We start from the raw sequence: 23892 nt of genomic DNA on the forward strand, positions 1-23892 counted from the left end.
GTATAAAATTTCAGGCCCAATTTGTATCAACCGATTTTATATTTCAAATGTATAAAATATCTGAAAATGAGAATACCATATCTAACAAAACCCTCCGATTTTTTTTTGTGTGTGTGTGTGTGTGTGCTTCCTCGTAACGTTAAGTTAACGTTAGATCTAATCACCTCATCGTCCTTCTCCTCTGCCTGGTAACGTTGTTACGTTAGGTGTCACATTCACGACGCACATTTATAAATTAGACAATTCACCTTTAAACCCACCTTGCATCATCTGTGAACCCCGTAGCATGCTGCTATATGGACAAGCTAACTTAGTTAGCAAAGAGCTAAGTTAGCCAGTCAGACTCAGAACTCTATGCCATGCTGCTATCGGTTTACGTGCAGTTTAGTATCCCAAATTGACATATTCTCTCGTGTACAGCTAAAATAACATGGAAACTGAACATGAACCATGCAGCAAGCTAACTAACTAAAAAAAAAAAAAAAGCGCCAAAAGCTAACGAGAAGTTGTTTACACAGAGAGTGCGCGCGCGCGACCGGCTCTCTCTCTCTCTGGTCGTTCTTTTAGTTAAAACATGCGCCCTGTCACAAACGCAGCCGTTCATCTACATTACTCACCGATCAAATAAGACTTTGGCGGGACAAAAATTCACTTTGGCAGGCGCTAAAACAAGTTCAATGCAGTAAAATTCATGCCTGAGTTTCCATTACACTCGCACGGTAGCCAGGCAAATGGCGAGCTCAGCTGTTGTTGACGCTGTGTGTGTGCTTCAAGATTATGACGCAAGTACTAAGATTCCGATTGGCCAAGAGAAAAAGTGCTAAGATTCCGATTGGCCCAGAGAAATGTAAATTAGAAGATTTATCCAATAATGTTTCGCGATTCTAGCCTTCATGGCAGTTTACTGTGAGAAACAATACAGAAAATACAGGAATATATAATTGTTTGTGTTTTGTTAGCTTAAGTTTCAGTGTGGATTGTTTGTGTAACCTTTAGACATTAATGAAGATAATTTAATATTTTGTCTAAATCATGCAGAAAACCATCTATCTTTGGATAAAAGCGTCTGACAAATATTGCCACTGTACACTGTAAGTCCAGATGTTCCTTCATGAACAACAGCCTTTTAAAGTGGATTTTAATGTGGTTATTCAATTTGTCCCATTTTGTCTGTTTAATAATATTACTGCTATCACAAAAAGGGCAGTGAAAATTTCTGCAACATGTTGTGCATTGCTCCAAAAGTGGTAGCGCTATTCAAACTCCACTGGCTACCTGTCACATTCAGGATTGATTTTAAAATTTTACTATTTGTGTATAAAGCTCTTAACAAACCGGCCCCCCAATATTTGACTAATCTCCTCTGCCCATACACTCCATCTTGTACTTTGAGATCCAGTGATCACTGTCTTCTTATCGTGCCCAGATCCAGACTTAAAAAACGAGGCGACTGCACTTTTGCGACTGCAGGCCCAAAACTTTGGAACAGTCTACCCCTCTATATCAGACTAGCTCCCTCAATTTCCATCTTCAAAACATCCTTGAAAACTTATTTATTTTCTCTTGCTTTTAATACCCCTTGACTATGATACAACTATTGCCTTTTTTGAAAAAATTGTATTGTCCTGTTTCTGCCCTGCATTTTATCTATTGCCCTGTACAGCACTTTGGTCAGCCTTGGCTGTTTTTAATTGTGCGTTATAAATAAATATTGTATTGTATTGTATTTTTTTTAGAATTAAGTTAATACCTTTTAGTCACCTGGGATAAAACTCCCCCTGCTACCCTCATTTGCATTTGTAAAGCTCACAGCAGTCTCATTTACATGTCAAAGCATTAGAGGGAGGGGGGTCACGGGGCAAGCAAGTCCCACGTCAATTTCCGACAATTTCCGACAGTTTGCAGTGTTGCCTGTAAATTGCCGTTTGCAGTCGTAAACCTGAACTTCCACGACAATCTACAGCGCCGGTAACTGTCGAAAATCCCACTTTTCATGCAGTGAGCTGTAGTTTGTTTATTAAGCGTGCAGGGCAACCACCCAGTAGAGCATTACAATAATCTAGCCTTGAGGTCATGAACGCATGAACTAATTGTTCCGCATTTGTCAATGAGAGCATATGACGTAATTTAGATATATTTTTAAGATGGAAAAATGCGGTTTTACAGCTACTAGACACGTGACTTTCAAATGAAAGATTGGTATCAAAGAGCACACCCAGGTTCCTAACCGACGACGAAGACTTAACAGAGCAGCCATCAAGTGTTAGACAGTATTCTAGGTTATTACGTGAGGACGTTTTTTGTCCAATAATTAGAATCTCTGTTTTTTCAGAATTTAGAAGTAGGAAATTACTAATCATCCCATTTCTGCTTTTATATCAGCTATGCATTCCGTTAATTTTGTGAATTGGTAAGTTTCATTAGGTTTTGAAGAAATATAGAGCTGAGTATCGTCGGCATAACAGTGGAAGCTAATTCCATGTTTCCTAATGATATCTCATAATGGTAGCATGTACAGAGTGAACAGCAACGGTACTGAACTTGTGATCGATGAGACATCTCTTCATTTACTGCTACAAACTGATAACGGTCAGATAAGTATGATTTAAACCATGCTAGTGCAATTCCACTAATGCCAACATAGTTTTCTAGTCTATTTAAAAGAATGTTGTGGTCAGTGGTGTCAAATGCAGCACTTAGATCGAGTAACACTAATAGAGAGATACAACCACGATCGGATGATGAGAGCAAATCATTTGTGACTCTAATGAGGGTAGTCTCGGTACTATGGTACGGTCTAAATCCGGACTGGAAATCCTTGCAGATATAATTTCTTTCAAGAAAGGAACACAGTTGTGAAGATACTGCTCTTTCTAGTATCTTTGACAGAAAAGGTAGATTCGAGATCGGCCTGTAATTTACTAATTCTGTAGGATCAAGTTGCGTTTTTTTAACAAGCGGCTTAATCATAGCCAGCTTAAAGTTTTTTGGTACGTATCTTAGAGACAAAGATGAATTAATGATATTAAGAAGAGGATCTATGACCTCTGGAAGCATCTCTTTCAGTAACTTAGTCGGAATAGGGTCTAACATACATGTTGTAGATTTAGATGATTTAACGAGTTTAGTAAATTCTTCCTCTCCTATAGCAACGAATGAATCAAATTTTTCCTCAGGGAGACTACAATGCACTGCCTGATGCGATACTGTAGTAGACGGTTGCATAGTTATAATTTTGTCCCTGATATTATCAATCTTATAAGTGAAGAAGTTCATAAAGTCATTACTGCTGCTTGGAAACTTCTGTGCTTGAAGCTTTCTTTTTCGTTAGTTTAGCCACCGTTTCAAATAAATACCTAGGATTATGTTTATTTTCTTCTAATAGGTTTGAAAATAAGCAGATCTAGCAGCTTTTAAGGCCTCTCTGTATGCAATCGAGCTCTCCTTCCATGAAATCCGAAATACCTCTAATTTTGTTTTCTTCCAGTTGCGCTCCATTTTTCTGGCTGCTCTCTTAAGGGCCCGAGTGTGCTCGTTGTACCACGGCGTTGGACTATTTTCTTTAATCTTCTTAAAGCGCAATGGAGCAACTGTGTCTAAAGTGCTGGAAAAGAGAGAGTTAAAAGTTACTGTTGCAATATCGAGTTCTTCTAAGCTATCTGGGATGCTGAGATGATGAAACTGATTAGGAAGATTATTGATAAAGCAATCTTTAGTGGCAGAAGTGATAGGTCTAACATATTTGTACGGAGTCGGCTTTGCAGCCTTGGCTAAATGTAATTTACACAAGACTAGATAATGATCTGAGATGTCATCGCTCTGCTGCAGAATTTCAACGGCATCAACATCTATTCCATGTGATAATATTAGATCTGATAACGACTATGAGTAGGTCCTGACACGTGTTGTCTAACTCCAATTGAGTTTACAATGTCTTTAAATGCCAAACCCAATGCATCTTTTTCATTATCGATGTGTATATTAAAATCACCAACAATTAGTACTTTATCTGCAGTCAATATTAATTCTGATAGAAAGTCCGCAAGTTCTTTGATAAAATCTTTATGGTGCCCTGGTGGCCTGTATACAGTAGCCAGCACAAATCTCAAACGTGATTTATCATTTATACTATATATTTTTTACATTAAGCACTAACACTTCAAAAGAATTATATTTAAAACTTGATTTCTTAGTGGTTTTGAAAATATTTCTATAAATTACAGCAACACCTCCCCCTTTGCGTTTCAGACGAGGCTCATGTTTATAACAGTAATCTTGCGGGGTGGACTCATTTAAAGTAATGTAATTGTCTGTTTTTAGCCAGGTTTCTGTCAAACACAGCACATCTAGGTTATTATCTGAAATCATATCATTAACAATGAGTGCTTTTGAAGTAAGCGATCGAATATTCAGCAATCCAAGCTTTAGCATTTGCTCATCTGTATTATAGCTGTTCTTTATTTGTTGAACATCAATTAAATTTGTAACCTTAGATGGGTTTAAACGTTTTTGGGATTTCCAAATTCGGGGAACAGACACAGTCTCTATATGTAGATAGCTAGGTGAAAGAGGCTATATGTGATGGGATTTATCTGACCTTGGTGACGCGAGGCCGCTAGCAGACGGTCGGTTTAGCCAGTCTGTCTGCTTCCTGACCTGAGCCCCAGATTGTCATGTTTGAGCTCTAAGACTATGTGCCATATTACTAGAGAGAAGAGCAGCACCATCCCAGGAGGGATGAATACCATCCCTTTTCAACAGGTCAGGTTTGCCCCAAAAACTTTTCCAATTGTCTATGAATTCTATATTATTAAGCGGACACCACTTAGACAGCCAGCGATTCAGTGAACACAGTCTACTAACTATCTCATCACTCCTGCGAACAGGAAGGGGGCCAGAGCAAATTACAGTGCCTGACATCGTACTTGCGAGTTCACACACCTCTTTAATATTAATTTTGGTGATCTCCGACTGGTGGAGTCGAACATCATTAGTGCCGACGTGAATAATGATCTTAGAGAATTTACGATTAGCATTAGCCAGCACTTTTAAATTTGCTTTGATGTCAGGCGCTCTGGCTCCCGGCAAACATGTGACTATGGTGGTTGGTGTCTCTATTTTCACGTTCCGTGTAATAGAATCGCCAATAACTAGGGCACAATCATTCTCAGTGGGTGTTTCACTGAGCGGGGCAAATCGATTTGTTATGGTAATCGGAACGGAAGAGTGGTTTTTTGATCCGCGACTAGAGCGATCCCTCACTGTCACCCATTTGCCCGGCTGCGTAGGCACTAAGTCAGCTGGAACCGAATCATGTAAAGAGTTCACTATGCTAGGCGCATCCAAAATAGTATCTAAAGCTCTAGCACTCTTACTATCCTCAATTAAAGTTTGGATGTGTGTCTCTAGTTCTGAAATCTTCTCCGTCAGCCTAACTGACTCCTTGCATTTATCACATATAAATCCTATATTGCCAACAGAGAAGGCTATGCTAAACATGTGACATGAAGTGCAGGTGACAATAACAGGACAAGACATTACTCACTGTGTTTGTTGACTGATTCTTACTCACCTGAGCTTTTATGAACTCAAAGGCGCGAGTGCGCGAGAGAAAAATAAATAAAAAATAGCTGAGCGCACGGGTGGCGCGTTAACAGGCTAGCGAATTACTAGCGTGTTGTGCTAGTAGTAACGGAAGCTAGCGATGTCAGGTTAATCTGAGATGTTGGGTAAGCTGTATATAGTAGTAGGGGAGAGCGGGGCATAACCTAACGCTTTTTGACTTTCTCAGTTTGTGTAAAGCTACTTATGGTTCAGAGTATTTATTTTTTCCCACATTAATTTCCCACATGTCTAGTACAATTATGTGGTTTTGTTTTATTAATACAGTATATACTTTTTTCTTGACATACCCCGAAAGAATGGAAGTGAAATGTGACAACATGCCCCATAGGTGGGGTACATTGTAACATGTGTGGGGCACATTGTTACATAACATATGACAGCTTAAAATGTTATCTGATCTAATAAAAAATATATACAAAACAAACTAAAATATGTTCTAAATAAAATACAATTAAAAAACTTTTTCATATAAAATAATAGCAATTTTTAATAATTAAATATAAACACATTTTTGAGTTTTGACTACGAACACATGAAAACACAGCTATACAACATAGTTCAAAACAAATAAATAATTAGTCATTTCTGAACATTGACTCTCAGTCTTTATTCACCTTTTGCTCACGTTTTCCCAATAAAATTAATAAAAGTATAGAATATAATAGCATATTTCTAATAGGGGTACATTGTAACGCAGTGTTACAACATGCCCCCGCCTGCACAACTGGGATTTAAACCCTGCTAGTGTCTTCTGCTAGTTAGTGAAGCATTAAATAACTATCTCAACTGTTAAATAACATTTTGGAGATTAAAATAATATCAGATTTGTCTTATTTTAAATAAACACAAAAAATAGAGATGAAAAATTAACTTAAGTAAGAAATTTACTTTTGCTATGGTTTAATAAATGTCTATGGATATCTTCCAAAAAAATTTAAAATTTTGGCGGAATTTTTTTTTTCTATATAGTGTTGATATGGCAACTAGTAAATACACAAAGTTTCGTCATCCAAGCATGTGCGGAAGTATTTAGAACAAGCGTGTTACAACTAGCCCCGCGTTATGTTGTGCCCCGCGCTCCCCTAGTAACTAGAAATTGTAGTAAATGATGGTTCAAAACAAAGAAATACGAGGCTAAGACGGAGCTTACAGCACCGAAGCAAACACACTCACAGCAGGCAGCGAAGCAGACAGGAGCAATCGATCAAACAGCATACCTACAACAGACAAGGATCATGCAATGTAAGTAATTATTGTCGCACACAGTGTTTTCAGTGTAAAATGTACAATCGGTGATGATACCTCACATTATAATTTTGTATATAAAAAAAATTATATTAATATTAATAATATTAATATTGACAGAGAGAAAGATTGTCCCTATTGGAAAAACAGGAGATGGCAAAACCAGTGCCGGGAATACGATTCTCACAAAAAATGTATTCACCACTAAAGCTTCAGCTGATGCTAATCAAAGAAGAGATGGTTTGGTCCATGGAAGAAAGATCACAGTTATTGACACACCTGGATTCTTTGACACAAATCATAAAGATGAGGAGATAAATACTGGAACGACTGTGATTCAGGGTACAAGAGCACAGAGTTCAGCTGAAAAATCTGCTGGAGACCATCGACATGATGGTGAAAAAGAACAGCTGCTTCTCCAATGATCTGCTTCAAAATCTGTACGAAGAAATTCAAGAGGAGACTAAGAAAATTGAGGACAATTTGCCTTCAGAAGAGAAGCGAGAAAAAGCAAAGGAAATTGTTCATAAAAATGTTTGGTTGCAAGTTGCAGGAGCAACAACAGGGGCGCTTATCTGTGCTTTACTGGGTGTAGTTGTTGCAGTGGCTGCAGTTGTGGCTTTATTAAAACCATTTTGCTCAGCATGTAAACTGCATGAAAGCAGCAAGAGGAGCAGCAGCAGGAGGAGCCATATATTTCACCATAACTTTCTTTAAATGGTCAAAGTACACTACACCCCCCAAATGCAACCAAGCAGTAAAGTACATGCAAAGTGACACTTACAAACAATTGAATGGAGAGTACAGCTGTTTCACTGATCGTGTGACTTTCTGAAAGCAAAAAAACAGACCTCTATACAGGGATTTATTGGACGTTTCACTGCATATTTCTCAGTGTCACTACATGTAAGTAGCCTAGTTCTTGTTTTCAGTAGAACACTCTATTCACTTGTTTGGGAAGGTTTGGGACTCTTTGATAGTCTTCTACTATTTTGATGAAAATGCTATCATATGGTTACAGAGGGCATCACCATTGATTGCTTTGAGCTTTCAACACAAAACTTTGCACAGATACAGTTGACTTGATTGTGAACAAGTCCGAGACCCATCTTTCCTTACTTTTAAAATAGACATCATGTCAAACATAAATAATAGAAAAAACATTTTTTTTTTTATATCGCTTTTTGTTTTGTCTGCAGCTAATCTTATTTATCCACATTTTGAAGACATAATCTAAAAACTGATTATTTATTCTGCTATTATTCCTGTTATAAGGGAGTTTAAGCATGTCACTCTTCCATATAGGTCGTGTGAGAAGGAAGTGAAAGCTAGATCTTGGTGTGACCGTCCAACAACCTCTTCGATTTAAGTCTTGAAAAGGAAATAAAAGTGAGTACTTTGCACTGCACACCATTTACAGAGAGTAAAACGGTCACTGAGTAAAGTGTTCTAGTGCTCAGACGTCAGTGAATTCGTCAGGAATATAACGTTTATGCTGGCATATGTTACACTTTGGTTTAAATCAGAGTCAAGAATAACCTGAATATTATTTACGTTACAGAGACTGACGTCATCAACAGACAAGGATCATGCAATGTAAGTAATTATTGTTGCACAGTGTTTTCAGTGTAAAATGTACAATCATTGATGATACCTCACATTATAATTTTGTATTTAATTTTTTTTTTTAATAATATTATTTTTGACAGCGAGAAAGATTGTCCTTATTGGAAAAACAGGAGATGGCAAAAGCAGTGCCGGGAATACGATTCTTGGAGAAAAAGTATTCACCACTGAAGCTTCACCTAATTCTGTTACTGCTAAAACTGATAGTAGAGATGGTTTGGTTCATGGAAGAAAGATCACAGTTATTGACACACCTGGATTCTTTGACACAGATCGTAAAGATGAGGAGATAAAGTCTGAGATCATCAAATCTCTCATTGAATGCACTCCTGCTGTTCATGCCTTTGTCATTGTTCTAAAGGTTGGAAGATACACACCACAAGAGAACGAGGTGGTACAACAATTTCTGAACACAACGAAAGGGGAAGATGTGCTGAAACACACAGTGATCTTATTCACTCATGGTGATCAACTAGAAAACCAGACCATTGACGAATTTGTGAAGGTCAATTCCAAACTACAGAAGCTGGTTGATAAATGTGGAGGACGCTGTCACGTCATCGACAACAAATACTGGAACGACTGTGATTCAGGGTACAAGAGCAACAGAGATCAGGTGAAAAATCTGCTGGAGACCATCGACACGATGGTGGAAGAGAACGGCTGCTTCTCCAATGATCTGCTTAAAAAGCTGGAAGAAAAAATTCAAGAGGAGATTAAGAAAAATGAGGACAATTTGCCTCCAGAAGAGAAGCGAGAAAAAGCAAAGGAAATTGTTCGTAACAATTTTTGTTTGCAAGTTCCAGGAGCAATAATAGGGGCGCTGACTGGTGCTGTCCTGGGTGTAGTTGTTGCAGTGGCTGCAGTTCTGACTTTATTAAAACCATTTAGCTCAGCATGTAAACTGCTGAAAGCAGCAGCAGCATCAGCAGGAGGAGGAGCAGCAGCAGCAGGAGGAGCAACAGCAGCAGGAGGAGCAGCAGGAGCAGCAGTTGAGGCAGTGGCAGCAGCAGGAGCAGCAGGAGGAGGAGCAGCAGCAGGAGGAGCAGCAGCAGCAGGAGGAGCAGCAGGAGCAGCAGTTGAGGCAGTGGCAGCAGCAGGAGCAGCAGGAGGAGGAGCAGCAGCAGGAGGAGCAGCAGCAGCAGGAGGAGCAGCAGGAGCAGCAGTTGAGGCAGTGGCAGCAGCAGGAGCAGCAGGAGGAGCAGCAGCAGCAGGAGGAGCAGCAGCAGTGGCAGCAGGAGCAGCAGCAGTGGCAGCAGGAGGAGGAGCAGCAGCAGTTGAGGCAGTGGCAGCAGGAGCAGCAGCAGTGGCAGCAGGAGCAGGAGCAGCAGCAGTTGAGGCAGTGGCAGCAGGAGGAGCAGCAGGAGCAGCAGCAGTGGCAGCAGGAGGAGCAGCGGCTGGAGGTGCCAGAGCAGCAGCTGGTGCAGGGCTTGGTGCAGTTAAAGCTGTCGCTGCAGGTGTTGTCGGAGTTGCAGCTCTAGCAGGAGCCGTTGGTGGAGGAGTCACTGGATGGAAAGCTGCAGAAGAAGCGGATTCACTGTATGATGCAGTGACCAAAGCTGCAAAGCTGAACTGTGAGAATGCAACAGTAGTGGTTAAGAAGATAAGAGAATTAGTTGATCTTGCTTTTAATGATAAACTTGAGGGGGGAAAAAAAGATAATTGAATATATAGATCTATATTTTTTATTCAGATATATTCAGCAATGCCAATTTCCAGTATCATTTACATTTGTCCACATTAAAAGCTTGCGAAACTATGTAAAAAAAACAAAAAAAAAAAACAGATTAATTTAGACTCATTTAGACCTTGCACACTAGGCTTTTTAATTATTCAATTGTTTTGCAGTCACACATGTTAACTTCCCCGTACATTTATCATGCAGATATCGGCTGGTTGCTGGTTGCCCTGCTTTTTATATTTTCTTCTTCAATTTGTCAAAGACAAATGCCCATAATACAATTGATAATATGGTAGTATTGTGTCTATATACAGTATGTGTGATTGAGCATGTTTGATTATTGCAAAGTACATGATGGCTGAATAAAAATGATATGCTTTTAAATTGATACTTTGCTGTCTGTGCTTGACATGTATGCTTTGATATTTCAAATAGGTTATATGGAAATGCTTATATAAACATAAATTAACATAAACAGAACTTAGAAATACTTTAAACAGAACTATTTGCAAAGTGAATCAGGAAAAAGAAAGCAGGAATCATTCCTGATACCAGAATTCAATGATGGATGTTCAGTTTCAACTCTAATAAAACACACCTGCCCGTGGGCACCTATGGGCAGGGCCGCATTAAGACCTCACTGGGCCCCGGGGCTACGAGTTACTGCACCCGTGGTGTGGTGTGACTCGTGAGTAACTAAAGGAGGGTCAATTGCAAACGGTCAATTAATAATATTGATAATGATACCATGATAATGCATGTCATTTACGGCAAAGCGCCACCAAGTAACAGGGCTGATTTGTGTGGGGCATGGTAAGGCTTTGGCAATCAGCGTTACCGATGGCTAGTCAATATGCTCCACAGCCAATGATGGGCCCCCTCCTTGCTCGGGCCCCGGGGTTTTAGCCCCGCCTAGCCCTATGGTTAATACGGCCCTGCCCTTAGCTACCAGCGGAGTTAACTGGTAGATTCAGGGGGGCAGGGTTTCATAAAATATTGAAGCTTCCCTGGGCGCCGCCATTGATTAGCAGACCATCACCTGCTGTTAGCATTCCATTGACTCCCATTCATTTTGGCGTCACTTTGACAGCGAATAACTGGTATGTCAAATAAACACGACAATGTATAAAAGGCTCCATTACCTTGTATCTTACGTTATGGCCCCGTAGAAGCAGTTTTTGTAAAAATAGGCTAACGATTGCGTCATAACCACGCAACTCTCTGTCGCACAGTAGAGAGATTACCGTATGGACAGGAGGAGAAGCTTGCGGGCAATCGGGGGGACGTGGAGACAAAATGACAAAGTAATTAATCAGAATACTTAGCAAAAGTTGCTCCTGCTCCTAGCTCATGGACAGCTCCTACTCACACTCTCTGTCTCTGCAAGTTTTGGAAGGGAATGATTCAGATTTCTCTTGGCACAGCTACTAGAAGACAGACGGGTTGCTCACGTCCCATCTACGTCGTCAAGCTCAGTTTGAGTCTGCGCAGCCATCATCAGGAAGTATAAATCCATTTCAATCGTTTTCAGGAAAAATTTTTTTTTTTTACCTAGACCCACACATTTTGTGAATATTCAATTTATCCTGTTAAAATGTTTTTTTTTTTTTTTTTTTTTTTTTGGCTCAGTCTGAACATGTTGAACACTGATCATTAAATCAAATAACAATATTGTTGATGATGAATTTAAAGTTTTTTTATTTTTTTTATTTCAAAACGCTATAAATCCATCCATTTGTTTCCCCAAAACGTTATAAATCCATCAATTTTTTCCCAAAACGCTATAAATCCATACATTTTTTTGCAAAAATTGATGGTTTATCTTTTTTAAAAAGTCTTTTGTCTTTTATTTTCGCATTTATGAGAAAAAAAAACAATGTTAGGCTACGTGACATTTCTCCATTACAGAAGCGGTACTAAAAGACTTTAAAACATTCACAGAGACCTCAAACAGAAAGCACAAAGCCTTTCTTTAAATCGACTTTCGTTTTGTATTAATTGTATCTTAATTTTAATACATTTTCCATTAACCAATTTCCTGGATTTAATAGCCTAAATAAAAAGTAGGCTAAATATAGCCTATATAATGAAGCCAGCGCCTGAACTGGAGCTTAAAGGGATAGTTCACCCAAAAATGAAAATTCTGTCAGTAATTACTCACCCTCATGTTGTTCCAACCCCGTAAGACCTTCGTTCATCTTCGGAACACAAATTAAGACATTTTTGATGAAATCTGAGTGCTGGGTCACTCTCCATAGGCTGCTAGGTGGCCCAAACTTGCTGGCCCAGAAAAGTTATTAAAGAGATCGTTAATATAGTCCAAGTGACTACAGTGGCTCAATCTTAAAGGTCCCATGACATGCTACTTTTTGTAGGCTTTAATATAGACCTTAGTGGTCCTTAGTACTGTATCTGAAATCTCTTTCCAAAAATTCAGCCTCGGTGCAGAATTATAGCCACTACAAACCAGTCCCAGAATGAGCTTCCTTCAGACAGGCCGTTTCGGTGTCTGTAGCTTTAAATGATAATGAGGAGGAGAAAGGCGGCGCAAGGTGGAGGGTGGGCGTGGCCTTGACCATCTTGCGCAACGATACCATGCATGTTTGTTTATGTTGGATATATTGCAATGGCACGAAGACACGCAGTCGTTCAAGCATTTCAGTTTGACCCAGAATCTGATCCAGATGGAGAAGCTGCAACTCAGCAGCTCCAGCAGGACGTTTCCGAATGGTAAGTTTAAAATATAATGTTTGGATACGGTACTTTATTCGGATGGTTTACAGTTATTATCATGTAGCTAACGCGAACCTACTGTTGCCTTTTCATGAGAGATCTGTAACGTCTGTCATTTATCTTATTACAATTACATCAAGCTCTGCGATCTTGAAATGCGGATATCGCGCGCGCCATATTACCAACAGGAAAACGGTTATCCAAATAACAAAGAAGTGTACAACACTCGCGTTACAGTGTGTGTATTCACACACATAAACTGCATAGCTCATGTGACAGCCACATTCTACGTGTAACAAGCTAGGTAACGTTAACCATAAACAGTAAAGCAACACACTTATATATCATTAAGTTAGTTGACTTACTTGTCCGAGGTGTGTAGCTGAGCCAAAGAGATTGATCCAGACTTTAGTTTCAGACGTTCAGCAAGCCCAGCTTTGTTTTGACCCTTCAGTGTTCATTTGTACATCCAATTATTGAGCAATTATTATGCTTTGCTCGCTCAAAAGCCATTATGTCTCTCGTGGACAAACTAAAATCGCGCGTGCGCGTTCCTGTTTCCTAGCTCGTTTTCTCATGGGCGAGAAATATCCTCTGGGTGGGCAAAGCAGAGAAAGGGGAGGTAACATTTCTCCTTGTAACGTCATAAAGAGGGGATTCAAGATCAGCCTGATTGAGCCTCCATTTTCTCAAAGGCAGAGAAAGATAGGAAAAGCTCGATTTATACCGATTGAAATTTCTAGAAACTTGGGGACCATATACAGGCTAGGGGAACTCATATTAATGTTAAAAAACCTCAGAAATTGAAAATTTCATGTCATGGGACCTTTAAGTATATCAAGCGACGAGAATACTTTTTGTGTGCAAAAACAAACAAAAATAACGACTTTATTCCACTATTCATTTCCTTCTCTCTGGGCCTCGTAGTGTTTTTGCGCAGCGCGTCTGTGTTATAAGTCATCACGCATCACACACATGACAAGCGTCGGCCAATAGTGAGCCTACGTGGTGACGTGTAACACAGACGCGCTGCGCAAAAACACTACGCGAACCAACTAGAGGTCCAGAGAGAAGGAAATGAATAGTGGAATAAAGTCGTTATTTTTGTTTGTTTTTGCACACAAAAAGTATTCTCGTCGCTTGATATACTTAAGATTGAGCCACTGTAGTCACTTGGACTATATTAACGATCTCTTTAATAACTTTTCTGGGCCAGCAAGTTTGGGCCACCTAGCAGCCTACGGAGAAGTGATCACCTCTCAGATTTCATCAAAAATATCTTAATTTGTGTTCCGAAGATGAACGAAGGTCTTACGCGGTTGGAACAACATGAGGGTGAGTAATTACTGACAGAATTTTCATTTTTGGGTGAACTAACCCTTTAAGATCATCCCGAAACTCAGCGTATAAAAGGTAGCCTACTCGCCTCACAGACCTACATTTTTTTTAAATATATCTATTATCTACAGAAAGCTTGAAATCTTTACTTTTAAACAGAACCATTCAAAACAAAATAAAACTATGTAATTGAAATGTGCATTTCTGTGGTTTCTGTAATTTCTGTAATTAAGTACTGTGTATTTAATTGTCATTTTCACAGATAAATGTTAATGGGATGGAATTTAGCATTCGTATTATCAAACGAATATAGGCTCAATCCTGGCTCAGTTCAGTAAAACTTAAAATGAAAGAAAACAAATCAAGTCGAACAAGGGAAAGTTTGCTCATAGCGATTGCTTTGAAATGAATTGACAGTGGAATCTGCTCATCTTTTCATCTTCAGTGGTGATGGATGGAGTGATGGGTGGAGGAGAACAATGAAGGTGAGTTTGGGCGTTTTCTGTTTCGGCCGTTCTCACAGAATGAAACCTTGTTTTCAGAGAGAGTGTTGAATAAGAACAGGCCCGGTTCCAGAATCAAATATCTGAGGGTGCTCTATAGTGCAGATGTGCAAGCATGTTGAAAGATTTACAAGTTTACAAGATTTACATGTCATTTAACTACTTTTAAATAATTATAACAGCATTTCAAAAACATTTTGATGCGAAAGTTCTAATATTTTCTATGATTTTATTAGTCTGCATTTACATCGCTTAATGCATGTCAAATCTGTTTTGACATGTCATATTTTTGTCCCATATTATGGTTATAACTATGTCAGTCATTGCAATTTACTGCATTTATGTTGATGCCACGCGTGTACATGCCGGGTGCTCTTGCTTTCATTTCAAGGTTAGTGAAAGTGAAAGGTATACACAATGTTATGTGAACTCTCTGTCCAGCAGATGGCACCAGTGCAACATGAATTAATATAAGGACGCAAATATCATGTGTACAAACAAACATCCCTTTTAACAAATGTTGGTTCTAAGAACGTTTTCCGAACATTCTGTTTTGAACAGTCCAGATGTTAGTGGGAAAAAAAATCAAGGTTATGTCAGACTCGTTACAAACCTGTATGACTTACATTCTTTTCTTAAAAGAAGATCTTTTGAAGAATGCTGGTAACCAATCTGGTTTGGTCTGTAAATATATCTAAATACCAATTTAGATGCAGCTTCTGAAAAAAAATAAAATAAATAAAATAAAGATTCAAGGCCGTTGTAGCCTAAATGTTTATGTAATAAATTCTATGTTGAATCAAATAAGATGTTTCGTTTTAAAGCTGTTTATTGCAATGTCTATGTATTTGATGTTTTCTCATTTAACACAATTATGACTTTAAATTATCTTTTGGGGGTAATTTATCAGCCTAATTTAATGTATTAATTAGATTAATTAATCTGCACTTCATGTAATTGATTAGATATATAAATTATATATATATATATATATATATATATATATATATATATATATATATATATATATATATATATATATATTATTATGTTTATAGATTTATTTTTTTAACTGTGATTAATAGCACACTTATCATTAATACACACTAATAGAATGTATCTTGTTTAACACGTTCATTTTGTAATCACTTGTTATGTCCAGCAAACGAAATCATCAGATTGAAGGGTGATTCCCACAAAACTTTATTTTTCTGCAAGCTTTTTACAAGGATAATTAAGGTTCTTTCCAAAAAAAAAAAAAGTGGATATTTGGAGACTCCAAAAGGACACCAAATGACCAAACGATATTGGTTGTCGACTATAGTTTCTTCTTCTTCGCAGATTTGTAAAGTTATGGCACAATAAATTCCTTATTAATTCCATAAATTCATTACTTCTGCCACGGGAAAAACTGCACATTGCACTCACTTTCAGAAAATTGTTTGGTTCAATACAATTCCACATGTAGGAAGGAAGGGGGCACTTTATCCCCCAGAACCACCCCTGCTTTTGAGCAGTTTGTTAGGCTACTGTTTTGTTCACGTTGACAAATCAATTATAAATCAAATGCATTTTTATTTTATTGACCACACAATTATTAACATTTTTGATTCATTATGGAAAATGCACATGCCTGGTTTGCATAATGGACACAGGGACTGAAGGGGTTAATGTTGAGCTAACCATAACCAAAAAGACGCACTGCAGGACTGAATGACTCAGCATCACTAGGATTCAGCCTTCCATTTTAGAAGCAGCCAAAGATTCAGTTATGTGTGGAAAACACGTATCACTGCCTCAGAGAGCCACGTCGGGGATCTTTCCTTCACTAGCTGGGTGAGTAATTATTTTTGTCCTTTTTTTCCTAGTTATTTTGTGGACATATCCATGCATGTATTTTTTTTTATTATTATTATTTAGCTGACTGGATGCACCCTACATGCATTTTTCCCCCTAAACTAATTTGAATCAGGCGACCTTGTTAATTTCTGAATTTCTTTGTTGTTTGTTTTGTTTAAACTCTTATTTTACGAGTTCCCTTGAAAGGGAACGTCTCAGGTTACGACTGTAACCATAGTTCCTTGAGTAGGGAACGAGACGCTGCGTCACTTTGCCATACTTCATATAAGTATAAGCTTTGCAGGAAGGTTTCTTCAAGCGTCTTGCAGACGTTGCTGCAGTTCTTCTGGATTTACTCTGTCTTTTTTTTTCTTTTTCTTTTTTCTGTTTCTTCATGTAATCACAGACAGTCTTAATGATGGTGAGAGATATCCGTGTGGAGCACCGGCTGTTGTCAGACTCCTTGTGCATACAACAATCTCACTGGATTATTACAATTAATGGCAAAAGGAATGTTTGGATATGTAAACTGATATTTTCGACTGACACTACAGCAACATATATAAATAACTGGCTTGAAACTATTTTTATTTGGGAGGTGAATACTAATGTGTCTAGTTAAATGCTCTGATTTATTCGATAGGAGCAGACTTTTGCACAGTAATGTATGTCTAAATGAGTAATGTCGTATCTCACATAACAAAAAATAAATATTTTCAATAGTCAGCATTACAGCGATTACAAGAACAAAAACCTTTTGCATTTTGAATGATTCAGATTATTTAATAATTGATTATAATGCCGTTTTTAGAAATATATAATGACTGACATAAATTCTAATAATCGTCTTCTTCCAATAGCACATTTGATTGTAGGAGCGCTGACTGGGATGGTGACTGGTGGCTGTCTGTCCATGTTAGTACTGGGGACCTCAATTGTGATTCTTGCACGCCAAAACATTCCCCCACTAATGCAAACAATCATAGATATTGCACTAAGTGAAGGAAAGGAAGGAGTTACAGGAGCAGCGGCAGCAGGAGCGGCAGCGGCAGCGGCAGCTGGGAATGTAGCGGTGGGTGTAGTTCTCGGAGCGCCGTTTGTAGGAGCGTTTGGAGGATTTGTCATTGGATGGAAAGCAGCTGAAGACGCTGATTCAATGATTGACGCAATGAAAAGAGCAATAGATAGTAACTTTAAGTTAGCAAAACGTGATTGAGAATGTACACCAATTTACTGGTGTTGCTTTTAAAGCTGAAAAAATGGCAAAAGAGCCCAAAAAGCAATAAAAGCCAGGGAAACATTTGTAAGTAAAAGTAAGGGCTTTTTTTTGTGTGTGTGTGTGTGTGTGTGTGTGGGGGGGGGGGTATTCTTGGTCAAGACAGCGAGACAACATTGGAAATACAAAACAAGTCTGAAACAGAAAATCTAAACATTAAAGGACAAGTTCGGTATTTTACACTTAAACCCTGTTTTCAGATCGTTTCTGATCAAATAGAATGGTTAAGATTGAAATTTGTACACATGCTGCTGGCCCGAGAATTTTCGGTTTCTGTGGTAGCACCCCCCCACCTCCACAATGGCTGCATAGGTGCACTGGAGCAATCCTTCCTAAAACGCACTAAACTTTCGTTTACAAAGACGTGAAACTCACCGAGTGGTCAGGGGTGTTCACTGATATACTCACACAAAAATCCAACAGGTTTTTTTATAGTAGTTTTTGTCCAACTCCATTGACTTGTATTGTATGTGCTGTAAGGTACAGTATTACTCCGCCGCCAGAAACGGAAATGGGGTTGTTTGTGGGCTGGGGTGTCTATTACTCAAGCTCTCAACGGAAGAATGTGTGAGGCATTTGGAAAAATAGGTCCACAGTTTTACAACGAATGGTAAAACACCTGTTGGAAAGCATCTTTTGCAGCGATTTTTGTGTGAGCATATCAGTGAACACCCCTGACCACTCGGTGAGTTTCACGTCTTTGTAAACGAAAGTTTAGTGCGTTTTAGGAAGGATTGTTCCAGTGCACCTATGCAGCCATTGTGGAGGTGGGGGGGTGCTACCACAGAAACCACAAATTTCAATCTTAACCGTTCTATTTCATCAGAAACGATCTGAAAACAGGGCTTTAAGTGTAAAATACCGAACTTGTCCTTTAAAACAGCAGAGGCAAAAAAACTGAGAATGAAGAAGGGAGAAAAAAGGAGTGAGAGAAAGAATAAATAATCTGTATAATGTACTAATCTTGCTAAACTTCCAGGCTCAGCTGCTGTTCTTTGCAGACTGTGGTTGTGTCGTGTTTTGCAGGAATCAGACAATGGGATATCAAATGGGATAATCAAAAACTTGTATGGCATCTCTGACCCGCAGAGGAACAGCTTTAAACCACATTAAGCTTTCAGACACAAACCTATAGCCTTAAGAGTTGAATCAGCCACAAAAACATTACTTTTACAGCCAGATGAGTCAGAATACAAACAACGTGAAAATGTATATCTCATTCTGCAGAGATAGAATAATGATTTACAAAAATACATCTGTTGGTGTTCAAGTTTTTCTTGAGATCATGATAGATCAAGTGAGGACCAGTAACCACAATATCTCAGTTAAAGTTTCCTAAACCTTTCACACGTTCCATTGCTATAGGACACATATCCTGTCTTGTCTGTCAATATAAGCTCAATGATCTATATTCTATAAACCCATAACGTTATTGCATTACCTTACATGTAAAAAAAAAAGAAGCAGAAACAAGTTTCTGTGTAAATCATTCATACATCCATGATCCACATGTAAAATACACAGAGTATGTGTATGAAAATAAGATATTTTAGTTGTTATTTTCACTCAAAATCTGAATTTAAATGTAATCTTGTTTCTTTTATATAATTGTATGGAATATTTTGTTTTCTGAGTTGAGATGTATATGATTTCCAAGATTTGTTGCACATTTGTTGAAGTGCACTGTTGCTTTAAGAGTACATACTTGTTCTGGCGCGGGCTCCGCTCGGCTTGCTCAGTTCACTTCCTGCTGAGCCCAGAGGAGGTTATCTCGTGGCTCGACGAGCCATCAAATGGTAGTATTGCTGATATTTGATATGTTTTGCATCTAATCTGTTTCTTGGTTTGTTAAACTTTAAGGTATTGACAACAGACTGCACAATTAGCTAAATGAGTTCAGGCAACTGAGAACTTTGTTCAGCCAATGGGTTTTAGTGTTTTAGCAATTGAGAAAAACTGTAATAAACCTGCATGTTTTTTCAGCTGAACATATCCCCCAAACTGAATGTAATTTCTTACGTATGTAAATACTATTATTTTGTTAAAAATCAACACTAACACTCACTAAACACCAACACCAAACTATTATGGGTCATTCCTAGGATTCTGTAATAATTTTTAGTATGTAATAACTTTTTTATGTAATGGTTCAACAAAATGGAATGTTAAAACCTTTTTTTTTTTTTTTTACTTTGGTGTGTCAATTATAGGCTAGTGAATAAACATATAAAACTATTTTATAAATAATATAATATTTTAAATATAATAAAATAAAATATTTTTATAAAATAATGTATTATTTCTGTCGTACAATATTTTGTCACTTCAAATAAAGTTGTACTTTGAAAATATGTAACAAAATGTGCACAGTGTCTATAATTTTAAGTTCTTGTGATTGTAGGTATTTACTTGTGTTGCGTTCTTGTGATTCTTGTAAAGTTATTTTATAAAATCCCCCATCACACCTATTTAGACCCACCCATATGTTACGTAATTTAAGGCAGTGGATCGAGACAGTTGATATCACACAATCAACAATGAGATATGTCGCAGTAAAGAATTCTCAAACCTCAGTCAGTTACTCACTTCAGAAAGTGAAAGTAAAAAACTGACCGAGTTGAGATATTGCCGAATCCCAGGAATCACTTATATCTTTCTTTAAATGGTAAAAGTACATTACACTCCCCAAATCCAACCAAGCAGTAAAGTATGCGCAAAGTGAAACTTACAAACAATTGAATGGAGAGTAAAGCTTTCACTGATCGCATGACTTTCTGAAAGCAAAAAAACAGACCTCTATACAGGGATTTATTGGACGTTTCACTGCATATTTTTCAATGTCACTACATGCAAGTAGTTCTTGTTTTCAGTAGAACACTTAAATCACTTGTTTGGGAAGTTTTGGGACTCTTTGATTTGAAAATGCTGTCATATGGTTACAGAGGGCATAACCTTTGATTGCTTTGAGCTACAGTATCAACACAAAACTTTGCAAAGATACAGTTGACTTGATTGTGAACAAGTCTGAAAGCCATCTTTCCTTACTTTTCAAATAGACATGTCAAACGTAAATAATATATATATATTTTTTTAGATATCGCTTTTTGTTTTGTCTGCAGTTAAAGTTTACAATCACGATTCTTATCTTTTTTATCCACATTTTGAAAACATAATCTAAAAACTGATGATTTATTCTGCTATTATTCCTGTTATAAGGGAGTTTAAGCATGCCACTCTTCCATATAGGTCGTGTGAGAAGGAAGTGAAAGCTAGATTTGAAGAAGGTGTGACCGTCCAACAACCTCTTCGATTTAAGTCTTGAAAAGGAAATAAAAGTGAGTACTTTGCACTGCACACCATTTACAGAGAGTAAAACGGTCACTGTGTAAAGTGTTTTAGTGCTCAGACATCAGTGGATTCATCAGGGATATTATTTAGTTTATGCTGGAATATGTTACACTTTAGTTAAAATCAGAGCCAAGAATAACCTGAATATTATTTACCTTACAGAGACTGACGTCATCAACAGACAAGGATCATGCAATGTAAGTAATTATTGTTGCACACAGTGTTTTAAATCTAAAATGTACAATCATTGATGATACCTCACATTATAATTTTGTTTAAAAAAAACACAAAAACAATTATCATTGACAGCGAGAAAGATTGTCCTTATTGGAAAAACAGGACATGGCAAAAGCAGTGCCGGGAATACGATTCTTGGAGAAAAAGTATTTACCCCTAAAGCTTCAGCTAATTCTGTTACAGCTAAATCTGAAAGTAGAGATGATTTGGTCCATGGAAGAAAGATCACAGTTATTGACACACCTGGATTCTTTGACACAAATCATAAAGATGAGGAGATAAAATCTGAGATCATCAAATCTCTCATTGAATGCGCTCCTGCTGTTCATGCCTTTGTCATTGTTCTAAAGGTTGGAAGATACACGAGACAAGAAAACGAGGTGGTACAACAATTTCTGAACACAATGAAAGGGAAAGATGTGCTGAAACACACAGTGATCTTATTCACTTTTGGTGAGCAACTAGAAGGACAGACCATTGATGAATTTGTGAAGCCCAATCCAAAACTGCAGGAGCTGGTTGATAAATGTGGAGGACGCTGTCACGTCATCGACAACAAATACTGGAACGACTGTGATTCAGGGTACAAGAGCAACAGAGTTCAGGTGAAAAATCTGCTGGAGACCATCGACACGATGGTGGAAGAGAACGGCTGCTTCACCAATGAGCTGCTTCAAAAGCTGTACGAAGAAATTCAAGAGGAGACTAAGAAAATTGAGGACAATTTGCCTCCAGAAGAGAAGCAAGAAAAAGCTAACAAAAATGTTCATAAAAAATTTTGTTTGCAAGTTGTAGGAGCAACAACAGGGGCACTGACTGGTGCTTTACTGGGTGTAGTTGTTGCAGTGGCTGCAGTTCTGACTTTATTAAAACCATTTTGCTCAGCATGTAAACTGCTGAAAGAAGCAGCAGAAGGGGTAACAGCAGCTACAGGAGCAGTTGAGGCAGTGGCAGGAGGAGCAACAGCAGGAGCTGCAGCAGTGGCAGCAGGAGGAAGAGCAGCAGCAGTGGCAGCAGGAGGAAGAGCTGCAGCTGTGACAGCAGGAGGAAGAGCAGCAGCAGTGGCAGCAGGAGGAGTAGCAGGAGGAAGAGCAGCAGCAGTGGCAGCAGGAGGAGGAGCAGCAGGAGCAGCAGCAGTGGCAGCAGGAGCAGCAGCAGGAGGAAGAGCTGCAGCAGTGGCAGCAGGAGGAGGAGCAGCAGCAGCAGGAGCAGGAGGAGCAGCAGCAGCAGTTGAGGCAGTGGTAGGAGGAGCAGCAGCAGCAGGAGGAGCAGCAGCAGCAGTTGAGGCAGTGGCAGGAGGAGCAGCAGGAGGAGCAGCAGCAGGAGGAGGAGCAGGAGGAGCAGCAGCAGCAGGAGGAGCAGGAACAGCAGCAGGAGGAGCAGGAGGAGGAGCAGCAGGAGGAGGAGCAGCAGGAGGAGCAGCAGCAGGAGGAGCAGCAGCAGCGGAAACAGGAGCAGCGGCTGGTGCAGGGCTTGGTGCAGTTAAAGCTGTCGCTGCAGGTGTTGTCGGAGTTGCAGCTCTAGCAGGAGCCGTTGGTGGAGGAGTCACTGGATGGAAAGCTGCAGAAGAAGCGGATTCAGTGTATGACGCAATGACCAAAGCTGCAAAGCTGAACTACGAGAATGCAACAGTTGTGGTTGTGAAGATAAGAGAATTAGTTGATCTTGCTTTTAATGATAAACTTGAGGGGGGGAAAAGAGATAATTTAATTTTTTCAAAGGATAATGACTGTTACCTATCAAAACCTATGATAACCTATAATAAATATCACTCAGATTTAGGGATGGGTACCGAAACCCGGTTCCAATAGGGAACCGGTTCCGACGTAAACGGTAGTAACGAGACCGAATAAGAACGAAACTTTCGGTGCCTGATTTCGGTGCCTGACTTTTTTTACTGCCCCCTATAAAACATCTCGCGGCACGAATATTCCAATAATAAAACATCTCCAGTTAACCAGCAGAGCATTAATTTCGTTCGATTGTTAAATAAGAGACGATCTAGCACTGAAATTTATTTTTTAAATCAAGTGATCAAAGTGCTCGTTGCCGCTGCGATCAGTGGTGCTGATACAGTGTTTTCTTTTTTGGCTCGCGCACACCGCACTGTCTTCACTCGGACGCGAGTTCACTTCAATACATTGCGGAGACTTTCTATTCGTTCCGGTGAAATCACGAAATGCGTCTCCCTGCTTGATATACAATCACTGATGAGCATAATCGGTAAAAAAAAAAAAAAAAAAAAAAAAAAACTGTACGAATGCGGATTAGAACCCAAAACCTCTGACACGCTTGACTAAAGTTCAAGTTCAGCTGCCAGTGTCGTGGTGGACATGGAAGTCTAGTATTTTAATGCCAACTGCAAATCTTGCATATCAAGTATTAAGTATATAGAGTATATTTATATGAGGCTATACTGTGTGTGTTAAATATTTCTGCTC

The 23892-nt window shown here is 38.8% G+C and overlaps 2 protein-coding genes and 1 long non-coding RNA gene across 4 annotated transcripts in view; all 3 read left to right on the forward strand.

The window, feature by feature from the left end:
• Positions 1-23892, forward strand: part of LOC309493343 — a 224280-nt gene that overhangs the window by 29275 nt on the left and 171113 nt on the right. The gene's annotated exons all lie outside the window — the stretch shown is intronic.
• LOC309493226 (uncharacterized protein) lies at positions 8176-10565 on the forward strand. The gene is made up of 3 exons (XM_082162376.1): positions 8176-8259; positions 8432-8466; positions 8580-10565. Exons 2-3 carry the CDS (start codon positions 8460-8462, stop codon positions 10160-10162), a joined length of 1590 nt encoding a protein of 529 aa, XP_082018502.1. The 5' UTR covers positions 8176-8259; positions 8432-8459; the 3' UTR covers positions 10163-10565.
• On the forward strand, positions 15908-23886 carry LOC309493218 (uncharacterized protein). Of its 2 annotated transcripts, none has more exons than XM_082162367.1 (4): positions 15908-16587; positions 21113-21201; positions 21377-21411; positions 21524-23886. In XM_082162367.1, the coding sequence occupies exons 3-4, from the start codon at positions 21405-21407 to the stop codon at positions 23260-23262; spliced, it is 1746 nt and encodes a 581-aa protein (XP_082018493.1). In that variant the 5' UTR covers positions 15908-16587; positions 21113-21201; positions 21377-21404; the 3' UTR covers positions 23263-23886. The 2 variants fall into 2 exon arrangements, with proteins under 2 accessions (XP_082018493.1, XP_082018494.1); XM_082162368.1 differs by lacking the exon at positions 15908-16587 and adding an exon at positions 19456-19662.

The sequence above is a fragment of the Leuciscus leuciscus genome, assembly GCF_965113295.1.
Source record: "Leuciscus leuciscus genome assembly, chromosome: 2".
In the NCBI taxonomy this organism is placed as follows: domain Eukaryota; kingdom Metazoa; phylum Chordata; class Actinopteri; order Cypriniformes; family Leuciscidae; genus Leuciscus; species Leuciscus leuciscus.